The 21,218-nt window shown below is 36.0% G+C and overlaps 1 protein-coding gene across 3 annotated transcripts in view; it reads right to left on the minus strand.

The window, feature by feature from the left end:
- Positions 1 to 3,476: 3,476 nt before the first annotated feature.
- Positions 3,477 to 21,218, minus strand: part of MARCHF3 (membrane associated ring-CH-type finger 3) — a 124,374-nt gene continuing 106,632 nt past the window's right edge. For all 3 annotated transcript variants that reach the window (XM_081941129.1, XM_081941128.1, XM_081941127.1), the window contains 2 exons: positions 11,741 to 11,950; positions 3,477 to 3,897 (listed from right to left, as the gene is read on the minus strand). In XM_081941129.1, the coding sequence (XP_081797255.1) occupies positions 3,739 to 3,897; positions 11,741 to 11,950 (369 nt within the window). In that variant the 3' untranslated portion in view covers positions 3,477 to 3,738. The remainder of the gene's footprint in view (positions 3,898 to 11,740; positions 11,951 to 21,218) is intronic.

Genomic DNA, 21,218 nt, shown 5'->3' on the forward strand with positions numbered 1-21,218 from the left:
GTTCAGCTTTTGTTTTACCAAACAGCTTCCAATCATCCATGTATACCAAGTACGAAATCCTTTCAGTCCTTTCTTTGCAAGTTCGTATCCACAGTTCACTTTCTTCAAAATGGTTGTCCAAATTGTCCAACTCCATCTGGGTCCCGTCAATTATTCCTGCAGAATATCAAATCACAGGTATATCCAAGATATTTACTGCTTTTATGATGTTATTGTTGTTGTTGTTATATACTTTATTCATTAAACATGAAATTCAGCCAACTGAACATTCAAAAATGCATCACAAATACCATTGACTGGTGCTAATGGTTGATACGGTTTGCTACCAGCATCCTAGGTATCAACCAAGTACCTTCTTAAAATATAAGATGTTCCGAGTAGCACAGTTTTTTGCAGTTCTGCTAGTGTTATTACAGGAAGCTGCAATTTGTTGATGTATCTTATAAAATTCTTGGACATGGTGCCAAGTGCCCCAATGACAAAGGGCATCACTGTTACATGCTTCATCCATAGCCGTGTAGTTTCGATGGCCAGGTCGTGATATTTCATTATTTTTTCTAGTTCTTTTTCTTCGACTCTGGCATCTCCAGGAACAGCGATATCAATAAACTCTATCCTTCGGCTCTCTACAACTGTGATATCTGGCGTGTTGTGCTCCAAATGACGATCTGTTTGTATTCGAAAGTCCCACAAGTTCTTCTCATTTTCGATAGCTTTTTCCACTTTATGTTCCCATGACTTTCTGGATACAGGTAAACCATATTTTTTACATAATGGCCAGTGACTGTTGTTGTTGTTGTTGTTGTTGTTGTTGTTATTATTATTATTATTATTATTATTATTATTATTATTATTATTATTAATCAATTCTTTCTTTTCTCCTTTCTCTTCTTTTTTCTTTTACAAAAAAACAAATAATAAATAATATAATAATAATAATAATAATTATTATTTTTTTAAAAAAATTAATACATAGCATGTATGTACATGGCTTAATATTCATGAATCATGTTCAAAAATCATTGAAATAGCTTCGATAAAAACCAAAGAGATGAAGAGATTTCCTGCATTGTGGAACTTTCCTTACTTTTCTTTCTCGTGTACCCCATCCAATACTTACTCTTATGTCTGTTCCAATGAGATACCCCTCCCCCCCAAAGACCTGCAGTATGTGTTCACTGCTGAGCACTAAAAAGAAGTAATGCTAAAGGAAAAAAACAGACTAGGTGGCACAGAAAGGCAGCTGGTCAGAGTTCTAAGGTCAATTGGGAGCTGTGCACAGGCTAATCTCTAAAGTATTGACAACACAATTTAACATCTACTTGTATTTATGCCGTTTGTCCTGACCTCCTATGATCTCAATTTGATTGTCGCTCACCAAGTTTACAGCTCTTTCACAGTTTCTTCTGCTTTGTGAAGTAGCTCTTTTAAGCAGAGCCACTTCTATTTGCTCATTTAATTTTACTAAACTATAAGAATCAGATGCAACTGAACAGATGAATGCAGAGGCTGTTTTTTGGTCATTACCAACAACAGAAAGATCTTTTCCCATCACTGAGCCCTGCAAAAAACCATCTCCCCATGTAAACTTAAAAGCATAAAAGTTAGGCGTATGTGCCTTGGGTGTGTGGGTGTGCTTATTTTCCAAGAGTGAGGGTGTGTGGAGTTTTTTGTAGTTTGCAATGCACTCTGGTAGATTGCACCTGTGTGTTGTGTGATGGCTACAATCATATCTAGAAGTAGATGTAGACTGGAATCTGCATATGGTGGGACTCAATTCTACTAGTTAACAAAGAACAGTTGTGTAATCCATTTAAAGTCTTTGTAATTGCTTTAATGCACATCCTCTTCATTTCCCCCTGACCCCATAACATAGGAAATGAGACAAATGTTGAGTTTTCCTCTACTGAAATATGATTCAGCAGTGTATTTTCATTAACAAATATTTTACGTGCTAGGAACATTTGCTGATGTAAGAAAAGTCCATTTGATAGCCTAATTCTAAAAATAATGGATCAAAATGATGCCTTTGTCGGTCATGCTTTGGAAAGGGCAATCATGCCAAGATATGCCACCCAAGAAGTGAAGAATTTAACATTCAGATTCCAAATTGGAATTGGCTACGATTATAAGGCGGTTGTAAACATTTTTAACAAAGAGGTCTTAGTCTGGTAAGCACAAAGAAGTTAAGGCTTAGATGTTTCCATCTAAACTTATCTGTCAGGTTGCAAATCCAGCCAAGCTGTAGTTTTACTCATTGTAATGCAAGGCAAGTCCAAGCTTCTTAGAACATGTCTAATGAGCCAGTCCTTTATTATCTGTGCAAAAGTCCCCCTAACAAAATAAATTTAGGAATTAAATTTAGAGAACATTGTTGTGACGCAACCTAATTCCTTGCGATTTCAATCAATCATTTCTCCACAATACACTTTCTTTTTCCTCTCCGCTTGAGAAAATTGCTTTCTGAAATGATGGGGTGTTTTTTTTTCCAGACATCTGTGTTTTGCAGCAGGGAAACAACAGCTCTAGTCTATAGTCATGGTTGCAAGTCTTCACCATTACAGATTGATATGAAACTGGTCCCTCGAAGGTGGAAATTCTGAAGATAAAAAAAATTCATATCAAAGGGCTTTGGGAGTTTTGGCAGATCGTGTTCATCTCCCTTCTGCAGTTTAGCAGAAGCTTTGGAATTCTCCTCCCTACTTCTCCTCATTGCAAAGGTTACTGTTGTAATGAAAATGGGAACAAGCAAAAGTTTTTAAGAAACAAACAAATAATAAATAAATAAATAATAAATAAATAAATAAATAATAACAGAATATATGTAACTGGGCAAGAGAATATACTGATCATAGCAGTGAAAGATACACTTACACATAAAAAGAGATCCACATATCCAAATATAGGGCTGACCTATATTTACTCATACTAAAGAAGCCTTGTCTACTCCATGTAGTTGCCAAGAGAAAAAAGTGACTCAAAAGCACAAAAATAAAACAAAACAAAACAAAAAGAAATGTTACCACTATTGAGTTTGGAAATGTATAGAATAGACTTTCCCAACTTGATTCATTCCTAATGTTATAAATGCAGAATGTTAACTCTGAGAGTAGCAGTTCCAATATACAGGAGGTGTATAGCCGAGAAAGAGGAAATATACTACATAAATATCAGAGCTCCATTTATTTTGGGATTGTGCTTAATAGGTCATTACAAAGCCTTCATTTTTTCTCTCTCTCAAGACATTAAGCTATAAAACTTTTCATTAGCCTTCCACTGAGAATTTTTCTTTTAGCTGTCTCTAGACCTAGTGTGGCTGTGTGACGAATAGGTTTTGTATGCATGTGCTCTCTCTCTCACATACTCATGTCATCTTAAAGCAGCCTCCAATTCTCCTTAATTAGTCTAGATATAGGAAGAGAGAATACAGCCTAGAAGATGACTGGACCTGTTTCAGAAATAATACAATTCACATATTTTGCAGTGTTTGCCATCATAGTTTTTAATCACAATTAGAAAAGAGTTGCATCCCTAGTGATGCAGCTATCAACATGTGTTGGAAAATTCCATACAGTATCTGCTAAATTTTAGACATGTTTGGCAGCTTAGCAAATATCATATGATTGCAACATCCATGATTTAAATTGCAACAGTCATGTCTTTTCTTCTACAAAATGTGTCTTTCCAACTATGATGCTACCATATGTAGTTCATGGCCTCTGGAAAAGATTATCACAATTAGACAATGGTCTCTTTTGAGTTCCTTTTGACTGAATGCAGGCCCAGCAAGGATTGCTGGGTAGAAGGGATGCTGACAGACTTTGGGATGAGAAGGATAACTCTTTGATTGGTCCGATGCCATTCATTGTATAATCTACAGTGATACCTAAAGGATACCTGCAGGAAAATAAAGAGAAGAATTTACAGTTAAGATGACCAGAAAAACACACTCAGAAGAAAAGTCAAGGGCCTTTTAATATTACTTGCATTATTGTGCCTCAACCTGAATGATTCTCTTTTAACTCCAGTTCTTCTCAACTCAATATGCACTTCAAGGAAGTCTTGAAAGGATTTAAAAATCCAGTTTTTCAATCTGCTTCTGTAATATTTAATCTAATTTTCCTTTTCTATAGCAACTAACGGAGCTAAAAAATACCTGGTAATAAGTCCATTTGGAATTACTTTGTAAATAATTTCAGTGAATTTAAAAACATTTATCTGAACTTAAGTTTTAATAAAAGAGAAAATGCTGATAGTTTGGAGTACCATCCCTTTTAAAAATATATCACTTTATTATGCAACGAAGCATAGAGCAACATTCTTCAGATTGGTGTTTGAATTATGCAGTAATGTTTGGTAACATCTTTCTTTGGAAATAGCCAAATTTTATTTCAGACAGATCAATGTATCAGGATAATAGTGACAATATAGTTAGGAAGTGATATATCTACTAACCCATTTATAATGAGATTTAATTGATCAGAGTTCTTTCAAGCACTTGTGATAGCATTTTTACAATGGCCACTGGATTTTCAAATTCTTCACCCTGAATGGATGTGCAATAGTGGTGACAGAGGGATAGTAGGCAGATTCCATGATGCCATTTCCTGTGTTCTGTGTTCATTACTCATGACCACTAGTGGCACAATATCATCAGAGGCTATCTACATTTATGGGCTTCTCCTTAGGTTACTAAGATTCTTTCCTAGAGATTATAGAAAGGATAGGTCCCTTTTAGCATTTTTTTATCATTGTAAGCCTGGTTCTCAATGAATATTTGAGGAATTTTTCACAGGATAAAATGGTCCCATTACTTCAAGCCCACTCCACTTAGTCAGGCAGGGAAGATAAACTGTGGATTTTGTCAGCCAAAGAATTCCGACTGGTGGGGCCAAGGAAGAGAGCCTTCTCTGTCATTGCCTCTGCCCTGTGGAACACTCATTCTGGAGGTGAGGCAGGGCCACAGTCTCCTGGCTTTCCAGAAGGGCCTGAAAACATGGTTCTATGGCCTTCCTTGGGGCGCCTAGATGAGCACACAACTGTCAGGCTAGTTGGTGCTCTGAAAGCCTTCCCCACACCCTTTAATCAATTTTTAACATTCTTTGCCTCTTAAATTTTGCATACTGTTTTTTATGCTTTTGATATTTTATTGCCCACTGGTCAGAGTCCTTTTGTAAGGGAGAGATGGGCAATTCTTATATATGACAAACACATCAATAAATAGCCTAGTTAAGCCTAACGGGCTGTTTACAATGAGTTCTTGCCTTCAGCCAATGCCTAAGCTATGTTGGCTACTGAAACTCAGAAGCTCAACTTTGCATTTTGTAAGGAAAGTCTTCTGTGAACAGTTTGCAATGTTGTTAGTGGATAGCAAAATTGTGTAAATCTCACAACCATTTCTAAATCTCTGGGGTTTCTCAAAAAAAAAACATTTTGACTAAACATTTGTGTACATTTATAAGTTATAAAACTCAAACTCAATGTGAAAGCAGGATCTGCTCTTCATCATTTTTTTAAAAAACAGAAACTTGGATCCAGGACACTTCCTGTCCAGAACAGAGATGAGATTTGTTCATTGATGAAAACAATGCTTAGATTCATTTAAAGGACTAATCACAGTCTTTGAGAGAGACAGGGTCTTATTTAGGAATGACAGAAAATAGCTCCTTTGAAATGTATGGATCTCTGTTCTCAAAATAATAGCTCACTAAACTCTTACATTATTGAGATACAGCAGCATTACTCACCCAGATGGCAGAGTTTGGTTTATACATGGCTTAATATGAAGGCCAATGTGGAAAAAAATGATAATAACTGCCCTGAGGTATATCTTATGAAACACAATGTATCAATCAACAACATGTAATATACCACAGCACTGTACATCACAACACTCAACACCTCTGGAATTCTTGACTATCTGGTAAAGTTTCAAAGCCAAATTATGCCATAAGCAAAGATTGTAAATATAGTTTTAATTAGGTGAGTATATTTGGTCAAGCATTATGTACTATGAGATGTATCAGGTTCTGTTAACTGGATGCAGCTTGCATATTGGATACATTTTAAACCCTTAACTTGTGGTAGCATAAACTGCAATAAGGCTACTAAGAAACTACAACTATTAGAATCATATTTGAAAACCAGCAGCTTGAATCAATATCAAACTAGAACTTAAAATCCAATTCTCTGTCATATGCTATTGTGTTAACAAAAAAAAATCATGATTTGGGGTCCTAGCATGATGTAATGAAGTATAATTCAAGCATATTGCAAAACTGTTAGGAGGCAATTGGCTGAATAGAAAATGGATTGGGATTTAATCTCTCCCTCTCTCTCTATCATCTACTATTACACTGAAGCCCTGTTGTTAGACATTGAAACTGAATCTCTTCTCTGAGAGCACATTTCCTCATTAATCTAGTCCATTCCTACTGAAGTCATAAGAGGATAAGAAAGGTTCTCCCATCTGGCAAGCAATATAAAACATACACCTACCATGCCCCTGAAACTGTATATTCAATTCAATGATGGGAGGCCATGTTTGGTTTAGGCTTATCACCTCCCCATGTATGTGTAAAACAATACTCTTGGAGGAAAGGCACTTTTAATTATCACAGTACTGAAGTTTGCAAATCAAGATCTCTATCATTAAATAAAACCATCATTGGTGTCTCCCAAACCTCACAACTTTCCTAAGGAGATTTGAGAAAGGAAGAGGGACAGCAAAAGGAAATTCTCAAAGCTGGATTAAAAGGACACCCATGGGATGTTGGATTCAGCTCTCCAAGTATAACTTAACATGCATATTTATTTGGGTAGCAATTAAGAGGCAATAAAATATGGTCACGGCATACTTTTCAGAAAATATATTTCCCTACATCCTTCATAATATGAAATATAATTTTGGGATATATAACTTTTAAAATCTGTTCTTTTCAGTTTATCATATATTGTTTATCTAAATTGGCATTTATAATGTACATTTTTTTCTGTAGCAGCATATCAGGAGAACAGCAGTACTGGATAATATAAGTAATGAGAAAGATATTCATATAGGCGGCTTATTATTTTAGACAGTAGAATTTTGTGTGCCATTTTTTTCTGGAAGACTGACCGTGCATATACGAAAATAACCTACATTAATTTTATTGAAACTAAAGGAAGTTTCCAGTCAAAAACTATTCAAAAATTAGTTTGAGCAGTTTCCACTAGTACAAATCAATTGATTTAAATAGACATTTTATTAATTTAACAAACATTTGTTTCTTTACCACCTTGAATCTAAATGTATTTGGGTATATACCGTAGTAGATAATTAATAATGCTCCTCAAAGATTTTTTTTTTTAAAAAAAATTCTAGATGACTGCCATAATTTCTCCTGAGGGGCCAAAGAAAATGGTTTCTAGTGCCCTTCAAAATGCCAGAAGAGAAGGGACGAGGCACACATTTCTCAACTAAACTGAGCCATCCTGTATGTTCATCATAGATCGGAAAAACCTCAGAGAATCTGTATTTCCATTCCGGGACTTACAGAACAGCAGCCCTGACAGTGTTATACTTGTTCCTACTGTGATGGCTTTCCAGAAGTCTTAAAGACTGAATTTCCGCTCCCCACCCCCCAAGAGTTTTTGTTGGCTGAATTTAATCTTATTAGTGATCTTTCACAACAAACTTTAGCTTTTCTTATACGAGTACTGACTTAATAGTAGTATTTCTTTTCTTTGTGAACATCTTAACACTATTGTCACAATGCCTTTTACCCTGCATGTTTTACTTGCAATATATTTATGGATGTTTTAATTTCATTTGTCTGCCTGAAGTTGGCAAGATATAAATTTAATAAACAAATACATAAATAATGTGGCACTATTACTGAGAAGAGCTGCCTTCTGATCTGTATTCCTTGGGCACAACCTCCCTAGATGTTTAGACTGAAGAAGGATTTATGGGTGATAATTAGCATTATGCTCAGACTAATAGCAACCGGTGCAGTGATCACAGAATAGGAGAGACTCTGCAATAACAAGATTCTCTTGTTAAGAGGCTGACTGCTGTATTCTCTACCGGTTGCAGTTTCCAACTGCAGGCCCTGGAAGGCAGACCCATATCATGTGTGTTGCAATAACACCAAGGTGCATGATCTCTCTTGCTGAATTATAGTGTGTATGATGTGCATGCCTGGATACAATATATGCATAGATATATGCTGAGTAAAACAAATGTGGCCCATCTAATATGAAATGCTTTAATTTATACAGAGGTGGGTTGCTCCCGGTTCGGCTCAGTTCGGCCAAACTGGTAGTGGAATTCAGGTCTGAGTTGCAGAACCTGCAGTGACCCAGGCCTGCCATGCCTCTGAATCGTTTCCCTTGCCGCCACTGGGCTGTTGCCATTTTTGGTTTTTAGTAATTGCGCATACGCAGTTCACTGTAAATTGTTCTGCGCATGCACAAAGAACAATGTACATTGAACAGCGCACACACATGTCTGGCGCGCATATGAGTGAAGCGAGCGTGTGTGTTGCAAACTGGTAGTAATACCGGCAGCAACCCACCCCGATCCAGATGTGCTGACAATTAATTCCTTTTTCCAGCAGGAATATTCATCTTATTCAAAGGTTCTTAAAATAAATTTAGCTATTTGTCTGAAACAGTATAGGGTTTCCTGCCTAGGCAGGGCGTTGGACTAGAAGACCTCCAAGGTCCCTTCCAACTCTACTATTGTATTGTATTGTAAATGCTAAAGTGGATGCAGTTTTGATAAAGAAACCATAATAGGACTGAAAAGCAATGTAATAAAAACATAGAACCAGACCAACCAAATATGTACCCTATCTTTTTCATTCCAGTGCTCTCAATTCTAGACAGTACAAGAACTGCTGAGAGCAAAAGTGGAAATTAAAGATGGAGCGTATTATTTGGGATCAAACTAACCTATTTTCAGCTTTCTTCTCAGACTAGAGAATACTGCAAACACCAAGTATCAAAAAGTTGATGACCTTCCAAAGATAGTATATATTAATAACAGTACAGTCAAATAGAAATTTCAGAAAACTAAGGAATTAGGAGGTATGCACAGGAACAAAGGAAAATAATTAAGAATGAACAAAAGGGGGGGGGGAATCCAGCACTTCCACTGAGATGTAAGTTTCTTTAAGCTTAATGAAGCTTAGTCCCAACTAAGGATATTTAGAATGGCAGCCAGATATAAGGAAAGGAGAAAGCAGATGAGCGGAAGTTAGTTTACATCATAAATATCATAAATATAAATTACATGAATATCAGGGAATAACCGAGAAGCAAGAGAGAGATGATAATTGACCACCATTCCTTGCTGTTGAAGATTATGAAAGTGATTGTTTCAATAAAGACTTCCCATCATACGTCAAGATAACAGCACCATTTTTTGTAGATTGGTGGCTGCACAGTGCTGAAAACAATAATGAAAGTAGGTTCTGTTATGGAGGGAGATTAGGCAGAACATGTTTCCTTTTTTATGGAGAGGAGAGCATTTCTCTTTAGTATTTTTCAAGTCTAACGTACGTCTAATGAGGTCTGTGCAGTAAGGATACCTTCTCCCATGAAGCTGTACACTGGAATCTGTTCTTCATAGCTGCTGGACCACAGCAGAGATATCTGGGGAGAGTGCAGCATATTTGAGAGGGAAGGAAAGTCTTTTGGCATGAGTGGGAGTCATGGCTCTAGATGCAGTTGTTTTTCTTTTTTAATCTTCCCTGTATGTGTACTCAACTTGAAAGCGATGTTGACTAAAAACGTCTACCCTGTAATGGCATTTCATGATAGAGGACATAAGTAAAGAACTGGTTTTATTTTCTTTCTGAAAGCATCTGTGGACGTAATGCATCTCTGCTACAAGGAACCACTGCGTCTTTGCTGCAGATGTTTTTCAACTGGGAAGATTGACTGCATTCTCTTCTCACTTCTTTAGCAGTGAAAATCTATCAGCCCATTTTAAGTAATTCAACCATTCTAAAAGGATCACATTCTCAATTCTTCCTCCATATTTGAGACATCTGGATGTCTGGAGGAAGGAAGACAGCTTGTGTTTCAAAATGTATTAGTGTACAAGGTTACACGGTAGAAACTGTTTGGTGGTGTCAAACATAGCTTTCTCACTCAGGTTTAACTAGAAGCTCCAGACTTGTTATTCTGAAATCTACTGAGCCTTGAAAAATGCTTCTTATTACCAATACCAAAGGAAAAAGACAGCTCAGATCTTTCCCACTATAGCTTGTTCAGAGCACTATAGTTGGTTAGTCCTGAACAATGTCCACAAAAGCTTATTTAGGAAAAATGAACAATGTCTCAAGTTTCTGTCTGGAGGTAAATGCAGGTGTCTCACACAAATCACATTAGAGAGAGAAGCAGGCTTGTATAAAATGAATCTCTCTCTAATGTGGCCCAAACGACAACAACCTAAGAGAGAAAAAAAGCATGCTGGGTAAGATTTCAGAGCATTAGCTTCAATCTGCCCATTATTAGTGCCAAAAGGGAAAGGGAATCGGTTTATTTTTTTACTTGCTGCATAGATATGAGGTTGATGATGTCTGCACATATTTTGCTGCCTATTTTCCCTGCACTGATTTATTTCACCAAGATTCCCCCACCCCCACCCCCATCTACTCATTGCAGTTTGGCTAAAGTCTCTTCATATTATGCCATTCCAAATACTGGCTTGGATCCAAGGCCATCTGTCTACTGATGGAAGACCTTTTGATCTAAACAAGACATCTAATACCCACAGACCATTTCTGTGGTAGAAAGGGAAGAGATACTTTTTGTTAAATATATCCTCATTCTGAAGTCTTTATCATTTCCAAGATTATGTTGTGGAACAGTGGAAAGGTAGATGGAGAGAGATTGTTACAAAATAATTCTCTCCATTTCCATCAGCCAACAACATTCTAAGAGAAACTACGGGAATGCAAACCATTCTAGATCCAACCTAAAAGAACCAAATTTTGTGTGTGCGCTATTGATTTCTCTATCTATCTATCTATCTATCTATCTATCTATCTATCTATCTATCTATCTATCTATCTATCTATCTATCTATCATCTATCTATCTATCTATCAATCATCTATCATCTATCTATCTATCTATCTATCTATCTATCTATCTATCTATCTATCTATCTATCTATCTATCTATATATATATATATATATATATATATATATATATATATATATATGCTGGTTTTGTTGTTTTTAAGCCCACAGCTTGAAGATGGCAGGTGTGATCCTGCCAAAACGTTGCAAAGACAATCTCAACCTTACATGGGAAAAGACCCGAATACAACAAAACCAGCATACCTACACCCGTGAAAATCTACGAAAACAAATTATATATATATATTCTTTTAATGACCCTGCTTCAGTGTGAGGTCAGGGGAACTGATTGGAGCTGAGCACTTACTGGCCAGATGAACTTCCTGACACCTACGTGGAGTTCACAGTAGACAATTACTCATTGTCCCCAGAGAGAGAAATAACTGCTGCTATCTAGGATCGAACTCACAGCCTCCTGATTGCGAGGCAAGAGCTCCACCTCTAGGCCATCACCCCGATCACGATTTCAAGATATATTATGAAGCTGTTATTCAAATAACGAAGTCTGATCTTTTCTCACACAATAATTGTCACCAGATGTTCCCAGAATAACATTATAAGATTTATCATACTCTAATGTAAATAGAATCAAAAGACTACTTACTAGTGTCCAAAAGAGGTAAATTGTGAAGAGTGCGACAGTGAGTGCAATGAGCCCAACAGCTTCTAGCCTACTACTAAAGTGCAGATGATCCACTGCTCCCCGCAGACACAACCAGCCGGAGATAGTAGCCAATGGAGTTATAAACAAGAAGCACACCATGTCCCCAAACAAAGTCCGTTTCTCATGTTGGGGGCCAGGATTTTTTAACCACTGCAGAAAGAATCAAAGCATAGTCAGTCTCAACAAAAGGTATTCAGTCAACTAAAGAATCCATTTTCTATCTCATTTATACAAAGTTATGTTTTAATAAACAGTAGAAGTAAGGTCATAAAAAAACCCAGAAATTTATTAAGTAGAGCTGCTTCTGCTTTTCAGCAGGTATAAGGTAGAACTCCACTTTGATCTTCTATTTACATTACAGCAAAGTGTTCCCATTTGCTCTTTCATATTTGTTACATAATACTTTCTAAAACACTAAAATTATTTTAACATTGCTAAATAAATAATAGTATGCAGAGTATACCCCAAGGTTAATCAATAAATGCTTATTGATAGTTCTTCCAGTAAATGTAATAATTTGTAAGTCATAAGACGTGACTATATTTATAAAATTGTGAGTACACATGGATTTAGATTCAAGGAAGAAACAATCCAGATATTTACATTTTGATAAATCTATGGGGAAAAAGAGGAGAGAAAACCATGTTTCTGAAAAAAAAAATACTAATTAAAATATCTATTTGTTTAAAGCAAAAGATAGTTATTGGAAAGCTACAGATGATAAAGTTTGAGTTTATTGTGGAGGAACACCAGAACAACATTTTTTAAAAAAAATCAAGCTTGTATAGGCTACTACTACTACCATACACAAAATTCTATTCTTTTGTTTTTTCAAGAATCCTATATATGTTTAATCACAGATACATTTTATTGCTTTCAATTGGGTCTTATTCTCAGGAATATATGCATAAGATTTTACATTCTTTGATTCCGATTCATATTTGTATGGCTACAGAAAGAATCCTATTGAGTAACTGCAAATTATTTATTAATTCTTGTAATTTATTCTAATAATATACTTCAATAATATCCTGTTCCAATCACGGTTCTGGCTCATACAGATCTCAGATTCAAAAGGTTATCACTTTTGCTTATGTGAACAAAAAAAGTAGAAATAAATATTATATTGTTGTGAATTTAGTTATTTTAAATTTGCTTACAAGCGATTTGAGTCAGCCCCCAATTATATAAAATGTTCAAAATAAAAGACAGCAAACGTTGCTAAAAAAAATCAGAAAAGTTTGGTGAATTAGCATAAAATGATGATGTGTCTCCTATAATAGGCAAAAATAAAGTGAAGGAAAATAGTCTAACTTAGCTCATATAAAATGATGGAGATTGAGCTGACATTTACCGACTAAGAAAGCAATCGCAGAGGACAGGTGAACAGCTCAGTAAAAATATCAGTACAATATAGAACTGTCTTGAAAAAGCTAAACCCAAGCTGAGATCAGTAGGAAAAGACTACTGAGATTAAATTTCCAATACTGTAATGCCTTTTAGATGATGATGATGATGATGATGTACTTCAAATACTGTGCACAATTCTGATCATCACACTTCGACCACAGAGAAAATGAAAAGTCCTACACAGCTGTGGAAAAACTCAGCTATGAGCAAAGAGAATGGTTGTGGCTCTATTAACAATAAAAAGCAATACAATAGAAATATATAAAATTATGCTTGGAGTAATAAAATGCTGGATTAAATCAACCTAGATGACTCCAATCTCAGAAATGTATTTGTTGTGCTCATCTGAAAACTACCGAAGGAAGAGTTGAAGTCTCATATTTGACAATTTCTTAAAAGTTACGTAGTGACTGTTCTGAATTCACTAGTTAATAGCTACTATTTGCAAGCAGATTATTTACTTCTCTTTGTGTAGCCTCATATAAGTAGAACTATGTCACTTAAATAACTACACTATTTCTGCAGGTGAACATGGGAAGCAAACTGCATTGAAAGGCCATGTATCTCGACAAGGTATCAGGAAATGGGAAAGTTTTTTTGGTGTCTTGAACCTTGATTCACTCTTTTGCAAAACATGTCCACTAGTAGATGTTGTAATCACTAAATAATGATCAGCATACATTTGCTGCATGAATTGTTTTAAAGGTTACTTCTACAACACTTCTAGCATTTTAAAAATAAATCCACTTTGTAGAGTTTAAAAGAGCAAAAACAGTGACTACCCTTAAAATATTATTGTACTTCACTTTGTACCATTATCTCAAGGTTAGTTAAAGAATTTAGCAAGGCAGTTGGGAAGTAGATATTTTAAAAGTAGAAACAAGGATATTATATTACAGACAAATAAAACTCTCACAGAGATGTCAAGGCACTGTATAAAATGATTCAGGGCTCCGTCATAAGGATGTATCTCATTTCCTTAAAAAATACTGCTGAGGATAGTAACTGGATATGGTTGCTTCAGCAATCCCAAGTACAACTGATATACTTCAACACATGACTGACTTACAACTTACACCTTGTAATGAGAAACCAACAACCAAGAGGAAATAGAAACGACAAGACGGAAATAGGGAAGAAAGCCAAAGATGACATTCAGAAATTAATGTAAGAGAAAATATTTGACATGCAGACATTCATTTATCACTGTATGAACTGAAGGGACAATGGAGTTTAATTCACTGGGAAGTAGTCTGTGCTATACTGTAGTCAATCCCATTGAAAGACCTTTCATTCTCTGATCTCTTGCTTCCAAATCTCCTTTATTCAATCTACAAACCACATTTATATGCAAAAAAAAACTGGGGGGAAGAGAATTGCATTTTGACTACTCTATTTTCTCAGTTTCGATTGAAAGGCCACATGGTATACACTGAAATGAACCTCTAAACATTTTTAAAACTACAAGAATTGGGCTACAGAAAGCGGTGGGTCAGAGTTTTCTTTTTCTCTTTCCTCTCATCTAGTGGTCATCTGGATTTTAGCAAGCCAGATTTGGTAGTCCTAGTCTCTGTTGCTGCCTGACCAATTTCTCTTCAACTACAAAGTGTGCATCAAGTGTAATAATATATTATTAGGTATCATGCGATGAGAAGATTGGGGTCTTTTTCTTATGATCCCTGTTGATTTGACGTACTTTGAGGTACTTTCACCTCCTGTAATGATGTATATTTTCCAGCAGGGTCCACTTCCCTAATCCCTGTCACTTGTTCTGAAATGACAATAGATAACTCAAAATCCTAACACTATTTCCACTTCACAAATTTAGTCATTTCCCTAGATATAGAGGCTTAAATTGCTCACGTTCTGGCCTATTCAAGCACCATCTTCACTGAATAATTAGATTCCAATTTCCAGGCTAGGCTCAAAAATTTGTATACCTTCAAAAAAAAAAAAGTCTACATTTTCCTTCCAATTAAAATGAATGCAATGTTATACTATATCCATTATCCTGATGTGGCAAGTTACTGTGTTTTTCCTGCAAGTTTTTATTTGACATCTAGTTCAAAATGTATTCACAACTGATTTTTGCAAAAGAAAAATGTAGAGCTGGCATTTGTAGGGATGGACACCTATAGAAATAATTAAGGAAATATAGAAAATGTTAAGAGAGCTTGGTGATCTGTTTAGCTTGAAATATCACATAAATGGATGCCATTTTTTCTTCTTATTTCTGAATACCTGCTTAAGTGGAAATAGTTTTCAGTAGTGAGAAAATTAGTGGAGCAGGCAAGGCATGAACAAGTAGTTTTCAATCTTCATAACAAATTTGCAATAACATTCCATGCATTCAACCAGTCAGCAGTTTGGGATAGTATTTGTGTTTCTGCCATGCAATCATTCAACACTGGAGTAATCAATTGCACATTCTATGTAGTTTACTTAGATAAATTATATTTCTCTTTGGAGCATAAGCTCATTAACTGGACTTTGCAGATACCCATTATCCAATATAGTTCAGCAAGCCCTTCTTTATATTTTACTGGGTGTCTATATACCTAGACTTCAATTTCTGCCATATGGTATGAAAGAAGATGCATAAAAGATGTAAATTAATTTATTTAAGTGTTTAAATTTGGGTGTGGCCAATACGAATAGCAATAGCATTAGCACTTAAGACTTATATACTGCTTCAGGGTGCTTTATAGCCCTCTCTAAACAGTTTACAGAGTCAGCATATTGCCCCCAACAATCTGGGTCCTCATTTTACCAGCCTCAGAGGGATGGAAGACTGAGTCAACCTTGAACAGGTGAGAATTAAACGGCTGAAATGCTGGCAATTGGCAGCAGAATTAGCCCACAATACTGCATTCTAACCATTGCACCACCATGGCTCTAATATTAATACTAACACCCGCCCCACGCCCCACACACACTTATGCATGCATACATACATACATACATACATACATACATACTGTACATACATACATGACTACTAGTTTATAGCTTCTTTTTATAGTAGAAGCAAATGTCAAGCAATCATATTTTTAAGCAGAGTACATCACTGTTAGCCTTCATTGAGTGAGCAATAAGTTCATCATCCCCATTGTATGAAACTCTACACACACCTGAACCAACTTGAAATTCAAAATGCAATTTTCAACACTTAATAATTTAATTCTCTAGGCATTAGCTATTAAATGGAAATGAGTGCAGTTTAAACCAAGAACCAGAGTATGTCAGTTTAACCCAATACATAGCCTACCACGTTGACTTAGAAATAAATTCCACTCATTTTAATGAGCTGTGGTTCATGCTACATATATTTTGGATTGTGGATTTACACCTCTCAATCCCAAATGTTCATTCTGAAATACTGCTATTGTGTTCAATAACTTCTTGCCTTGGCGTAAATAATGTCTTCAGTGCTACTGACTAGTTATTTCCCAGAGAACGTATACAAATTCTTTCTTAAAATTTAATTTAAAGCAAAAACTTTAAAAAAAAAAAAGACCCCCAAGATTTATCAACCAGAACTCGGAGGCAAAAGAAATATAATGAAACAAAAATGAAAAAAAGACAAGCATGCTGATTTTATCCCCCCAGAACTAAATGAAACAGACAATTCATTCACACAAAAATCCATTCTTGATTACCCCAGTCTTTCTTCATTTCAAAACTATTATTTACAAGGTGTAATCATTTTCTTGCAGCTGTTGCTAAATAATTGAAAGTCAGATTATTTTGTCAATCTGCAATAAAACCACCACAGACTATTATAAAATACAGATTTTTACCCATCCATAATCTTAGTATATAAGCAAGTTTGAAGTGAAATATTGCTAGGCAACTTGAAGCATTGGCGCTAAAGAAACACATAAGAGTTCACGGGAAGTTTCTAGTAATGAATGCAGCCAATTACTCCCAGCCAATTAGGTTGCTATATGGGGAAAGGATTATTAGTAATAGTAATAGCATCCCACACTGCTACATTTTTACACACAAACACATGCAAACGGCTGATATTAAGAAAGATCCATATTACAGAATCAAGATATAATATTTTATTGGCTTATTCTATCACACTTAAGAAGACACTGAATAAAAAGGGAGATTTTGTGTTGGGTTTTTTTTTTTTTGCAAATACAGAATATGACTGAGGCTTAGTGGAATAGGTGTCAAATACAGAATACAGTAGATAAAGATTTAGAGTTACAGGACATAACATACTAAATTGATAAATACACAGATAGGCCTCAACTTATAACTATTCATTTAGTGATGTTTTGAAGGTACAACATCACTGAAAAAAGTGATTTGTGATCAGTTTCCATACTTATGACTGTAGCAACATCCTCATAATCACATGATCCAAATGCAGGCATTTGGCAAGGAGTTCGTATTTACGACAGTTGCAGCATTCCAGGGTCATGTGATCACCATGTGACCTTCCCAGCCAGCTTCCAACAAGCAAAGTCAATGGGGGAAGCTGTATTTGCTTAATGATCGCTTGTTTCACTTATCAACTACTGCAGTGGTGGGATTCAAATTTTTTTATTATCGGTTCTGTGGGCATGGCTTGGTGGGCGTGGCAGAGAAAGGATACTATCAAATCTCCATTCCCTCCTCACTCCAGGGGAAGGTTACTTCAAAATCCCCATTTCCTCCCAATTAGCTGGGACTCGGGAGGCAGAGAATAGGTGGGGGAAGGACTAGTCAGAGGTGGTATTTACCGCTTCTCCGAACTACTCAAAATTTCTGCTACCGGTTCTCCAGAACTGGTCAGAACCTGCTGAATAGTACCGCTGAACTACAGTCATTAATTTAACAACCCTGGCAAAAAAGTTGTAAAACTCACTTAACACCTATCTTGCTTAACAACAGAAATTCTGGTCAAGGACTACTTGTACACATTATCTGGACTTTTAAAGCTACTGACTTACTTAGCAGATTAAATTTAATGATATTCAGGTGGTATATATAAATTAGATTGCATAAAATGTTCTAAATGGGAAGGGGAAGAGTAGCATTTGGCTTGTATCTATCCAAATATCAATTTATGATTCAAATATTCATATATAGTTAAGAGAAGGTGCTGAGGATATTAATATCTTGCCACAAGATCCCAGAGTTCATAGAACTCATGTTAGTTTCAAGTAACTTTGTAAGAGAAGTCATCTGCAAGCTTTCATTTGTTTCTTTCTAGGACAGTGAGGTCTACAGACGTGTTGCTATACTGACTGCCAGGTTTCAGCATATTTCACTACCAATGTTTATAGCAAATGTGCAGCTTCCATGCAGATTCAGCAATAGTTACTTGGACTCTTTTTCTATCTCATCTGTTTCTGTTAATGCACACAGTTCACAATTCAGAAGGATGACTTCTAAGCATGTGAAATAGGATACATTTTAATAGTATTGATGTATTTATCTGTTGACATGAGCATAAAATGTTGTTTTGCAGTAATGTACTGATGGCTGTTGATTATATCTACTGATTCAGCCTTTTGATTTTATGGCTGAAAACTTTACTGGAAATGTTCCGATGTTCTTAGCAAGATTTTGAAGAGAGAAAAAAACACACCCCATGATACAGAGTCATCATATAGTGATGAAGAATACCTTCCATGCTACCATTTGTGATACCCAACAAAAGTGGTCCATTCAATATTGTGCCAGGTCACTTAGCAACATTATTAATAGTAACTAACCTGTTTCCCTGAACATAAGACCTCCCAGGATAATAAGCCCAATCAGGCTTTTGAGCCCATGCGCTAAAATAAGCCCTCCCCCCCAAAATAAGCACTCCCTGAAAATATTGCAACACAGCAGCAGCCATGAGGTGACTACGCTCGCTGCCTCCTGCACCTCAAAAATAATAAGACCTTCTTGAAAATTAGGCCAAGCGCTTATTTCGAGGGTCAAAAGAAAATAAGACCCTGTCTTATTTTCAGGGAAACACGGTAATAATGCCTTAGAAGACTACTTTGAAAGATCTATTCTACCTATTGGTCAAGAACCCACACATACACTTAGCTGTCATTGAGCTGGATTAGAGTTAGTAATGCTTGGAATTGGTCTATTGAATCAAGAAGACCTAATCATGTTAAATTACATTCCACTGACTTCAGTGAATATAATTTGGGATCCAACATATTTGCACTGGACATTTTCATTTTACATGTATGCTCTAACTCTAACAGATGTATTTTTAAAAGGATAATTTCTGTGTTCATAAAACATAGTATGCCAGAATAAATCACTTGTTGACTTAATGTGATGGCCTGGCTCACACAACACACTAATGCAATGGATGGGGTCCCACCATTTTTTAAAATGATCCAATCCTCCGTCAGTTTCATCTAGCATATAGTGAGAACCTAGCCGCAACTTTCACGGGGTTTGATTTGTAATGTTTATTCTGTTGTAATACCTCTCAGTGCTCTCATTTCTTTTCTCTGGAATAAGTTTTTAAAAATAAAATAATAAATCTTTCAGCCTAGGCTTCAACTACCTCAGGAGAGTATAATGAAGTATAATTCCCGCTTTGGTTGCAACAGGCTCAACTGCCAATTCTAGTCCATTTTAGCTTTTAAAGCCAGTGGGCCATTTCATTTTGTTGCTCACATGCCTAAAATGCTTTTCCTTCAACCCTTACAGTGATCTCTTGGTGAACTGTGTCAAAGAGTGTCAAGCCTCCAGTTGCAGTCACAGGATACTAACCTCCTGCCTCAGTGAATGGCAGCAGGTTAAGGTGCCACAAAACTAATCTCAAAGGAAGCAAGGAAAACAGTTCAAAGCCTCAATATGGGAAAACAGTCGAGTGATGTTCAAGTTTCAATATAACCAACTGCAGAAAATGTTCCTATAGCAGGAAAGCAGCTCTTAATACTGCTGAGACTAGTAAAAGAATAATAAAGCCTTTCTGATACGTTTATAAGAAGCTTGGTCAAAAAACAATGTAAGCCTTAGTTCTGCATGAATATCCCCGTACTTCAAAGGATTATTATATTGCCTAGTTTAAAACATTATATAGGTTTGTGATAGCATTCTCATTTGTTTTAATGTATTACATACCGTTTAATGCTCCAGTAATACTGGAAAAAGTGTGGGCTCATCTGCTGCTAGGTTAGAACTCCTAGCATCTTTTTGTGTTTAGTCATTGTGTAGTGGAGACTACACTTCTCAAGTTACAGACAGGAAAGCTGGAGTTTCATAGAAGTAAATGCAGCAGGTGAGGTATGTTGCTGCCAGAATAGTATGGCCTACTCAAAAAGCCTCCAAAACTCAATCCAATATCATGTACAGGTGATCCTGTACAGTCCTCGACTCACAACAGTTCATTCAGTGACCGTTCAAAGTTACAACGGCATTGGAAAAAGTGACCTGTGACCGTTTTTCACACTTAGAACCTTTGTAGGATCTCGATGGTCATGTGATCAAAATTCCGATAGTTGGCAGCTGCCTCACATTTATGATGGTTTCAGTGTCCTGGGATCCCTTTTTGAGACCTTCCGACAAGCAAAGTCAATGGGGAAGCCAGATTCCTTTAACAACCATATTATTAACTTAATAACTTCAATGATTCACTTAACCACTGTGATTAAAAAAAAAGTCGTAAAATGAGGCCAACCTCACTTAACAAATTTCTCACTGAGGAACATAAATTGTGGTTGTAAGTTGAGGACTACCTGTACACGATTACCAAATAATAATCTTAACATGAACCAACTACAGTAAGTGATTAGATTCATGCTCAACTAATATATGATTTGTTCAGTTCTGCTTAATGCAATATGCAAATCCAGCTATTGACAGCCAAATTCTGCCTAGGTCTATTAACCCTACAATATGCCACTTTTAAATAATAATAATCATATATTAATTTTGTATGCCATCCTATTTTGAACAACTCTGCACAGCTCACAACAATCAAAGAGATTGCAATAAAATCAATAAAATATAAAGGTAAAGATAAAAGAGGGAAACCACAAAATATGAATTA

Source organism: Natrix helvetica (assembly GCF_964273705.1).
Source record: "Natrix helvetica genome assembly, chromosome: 2".
Taxonomy (NCBI): domain Eukaryota; kingdom Metazoa; phylum Chordata; class Lepidosauria; order Squamata; family Natricidae; genus Natrix; species Natrix helvetica.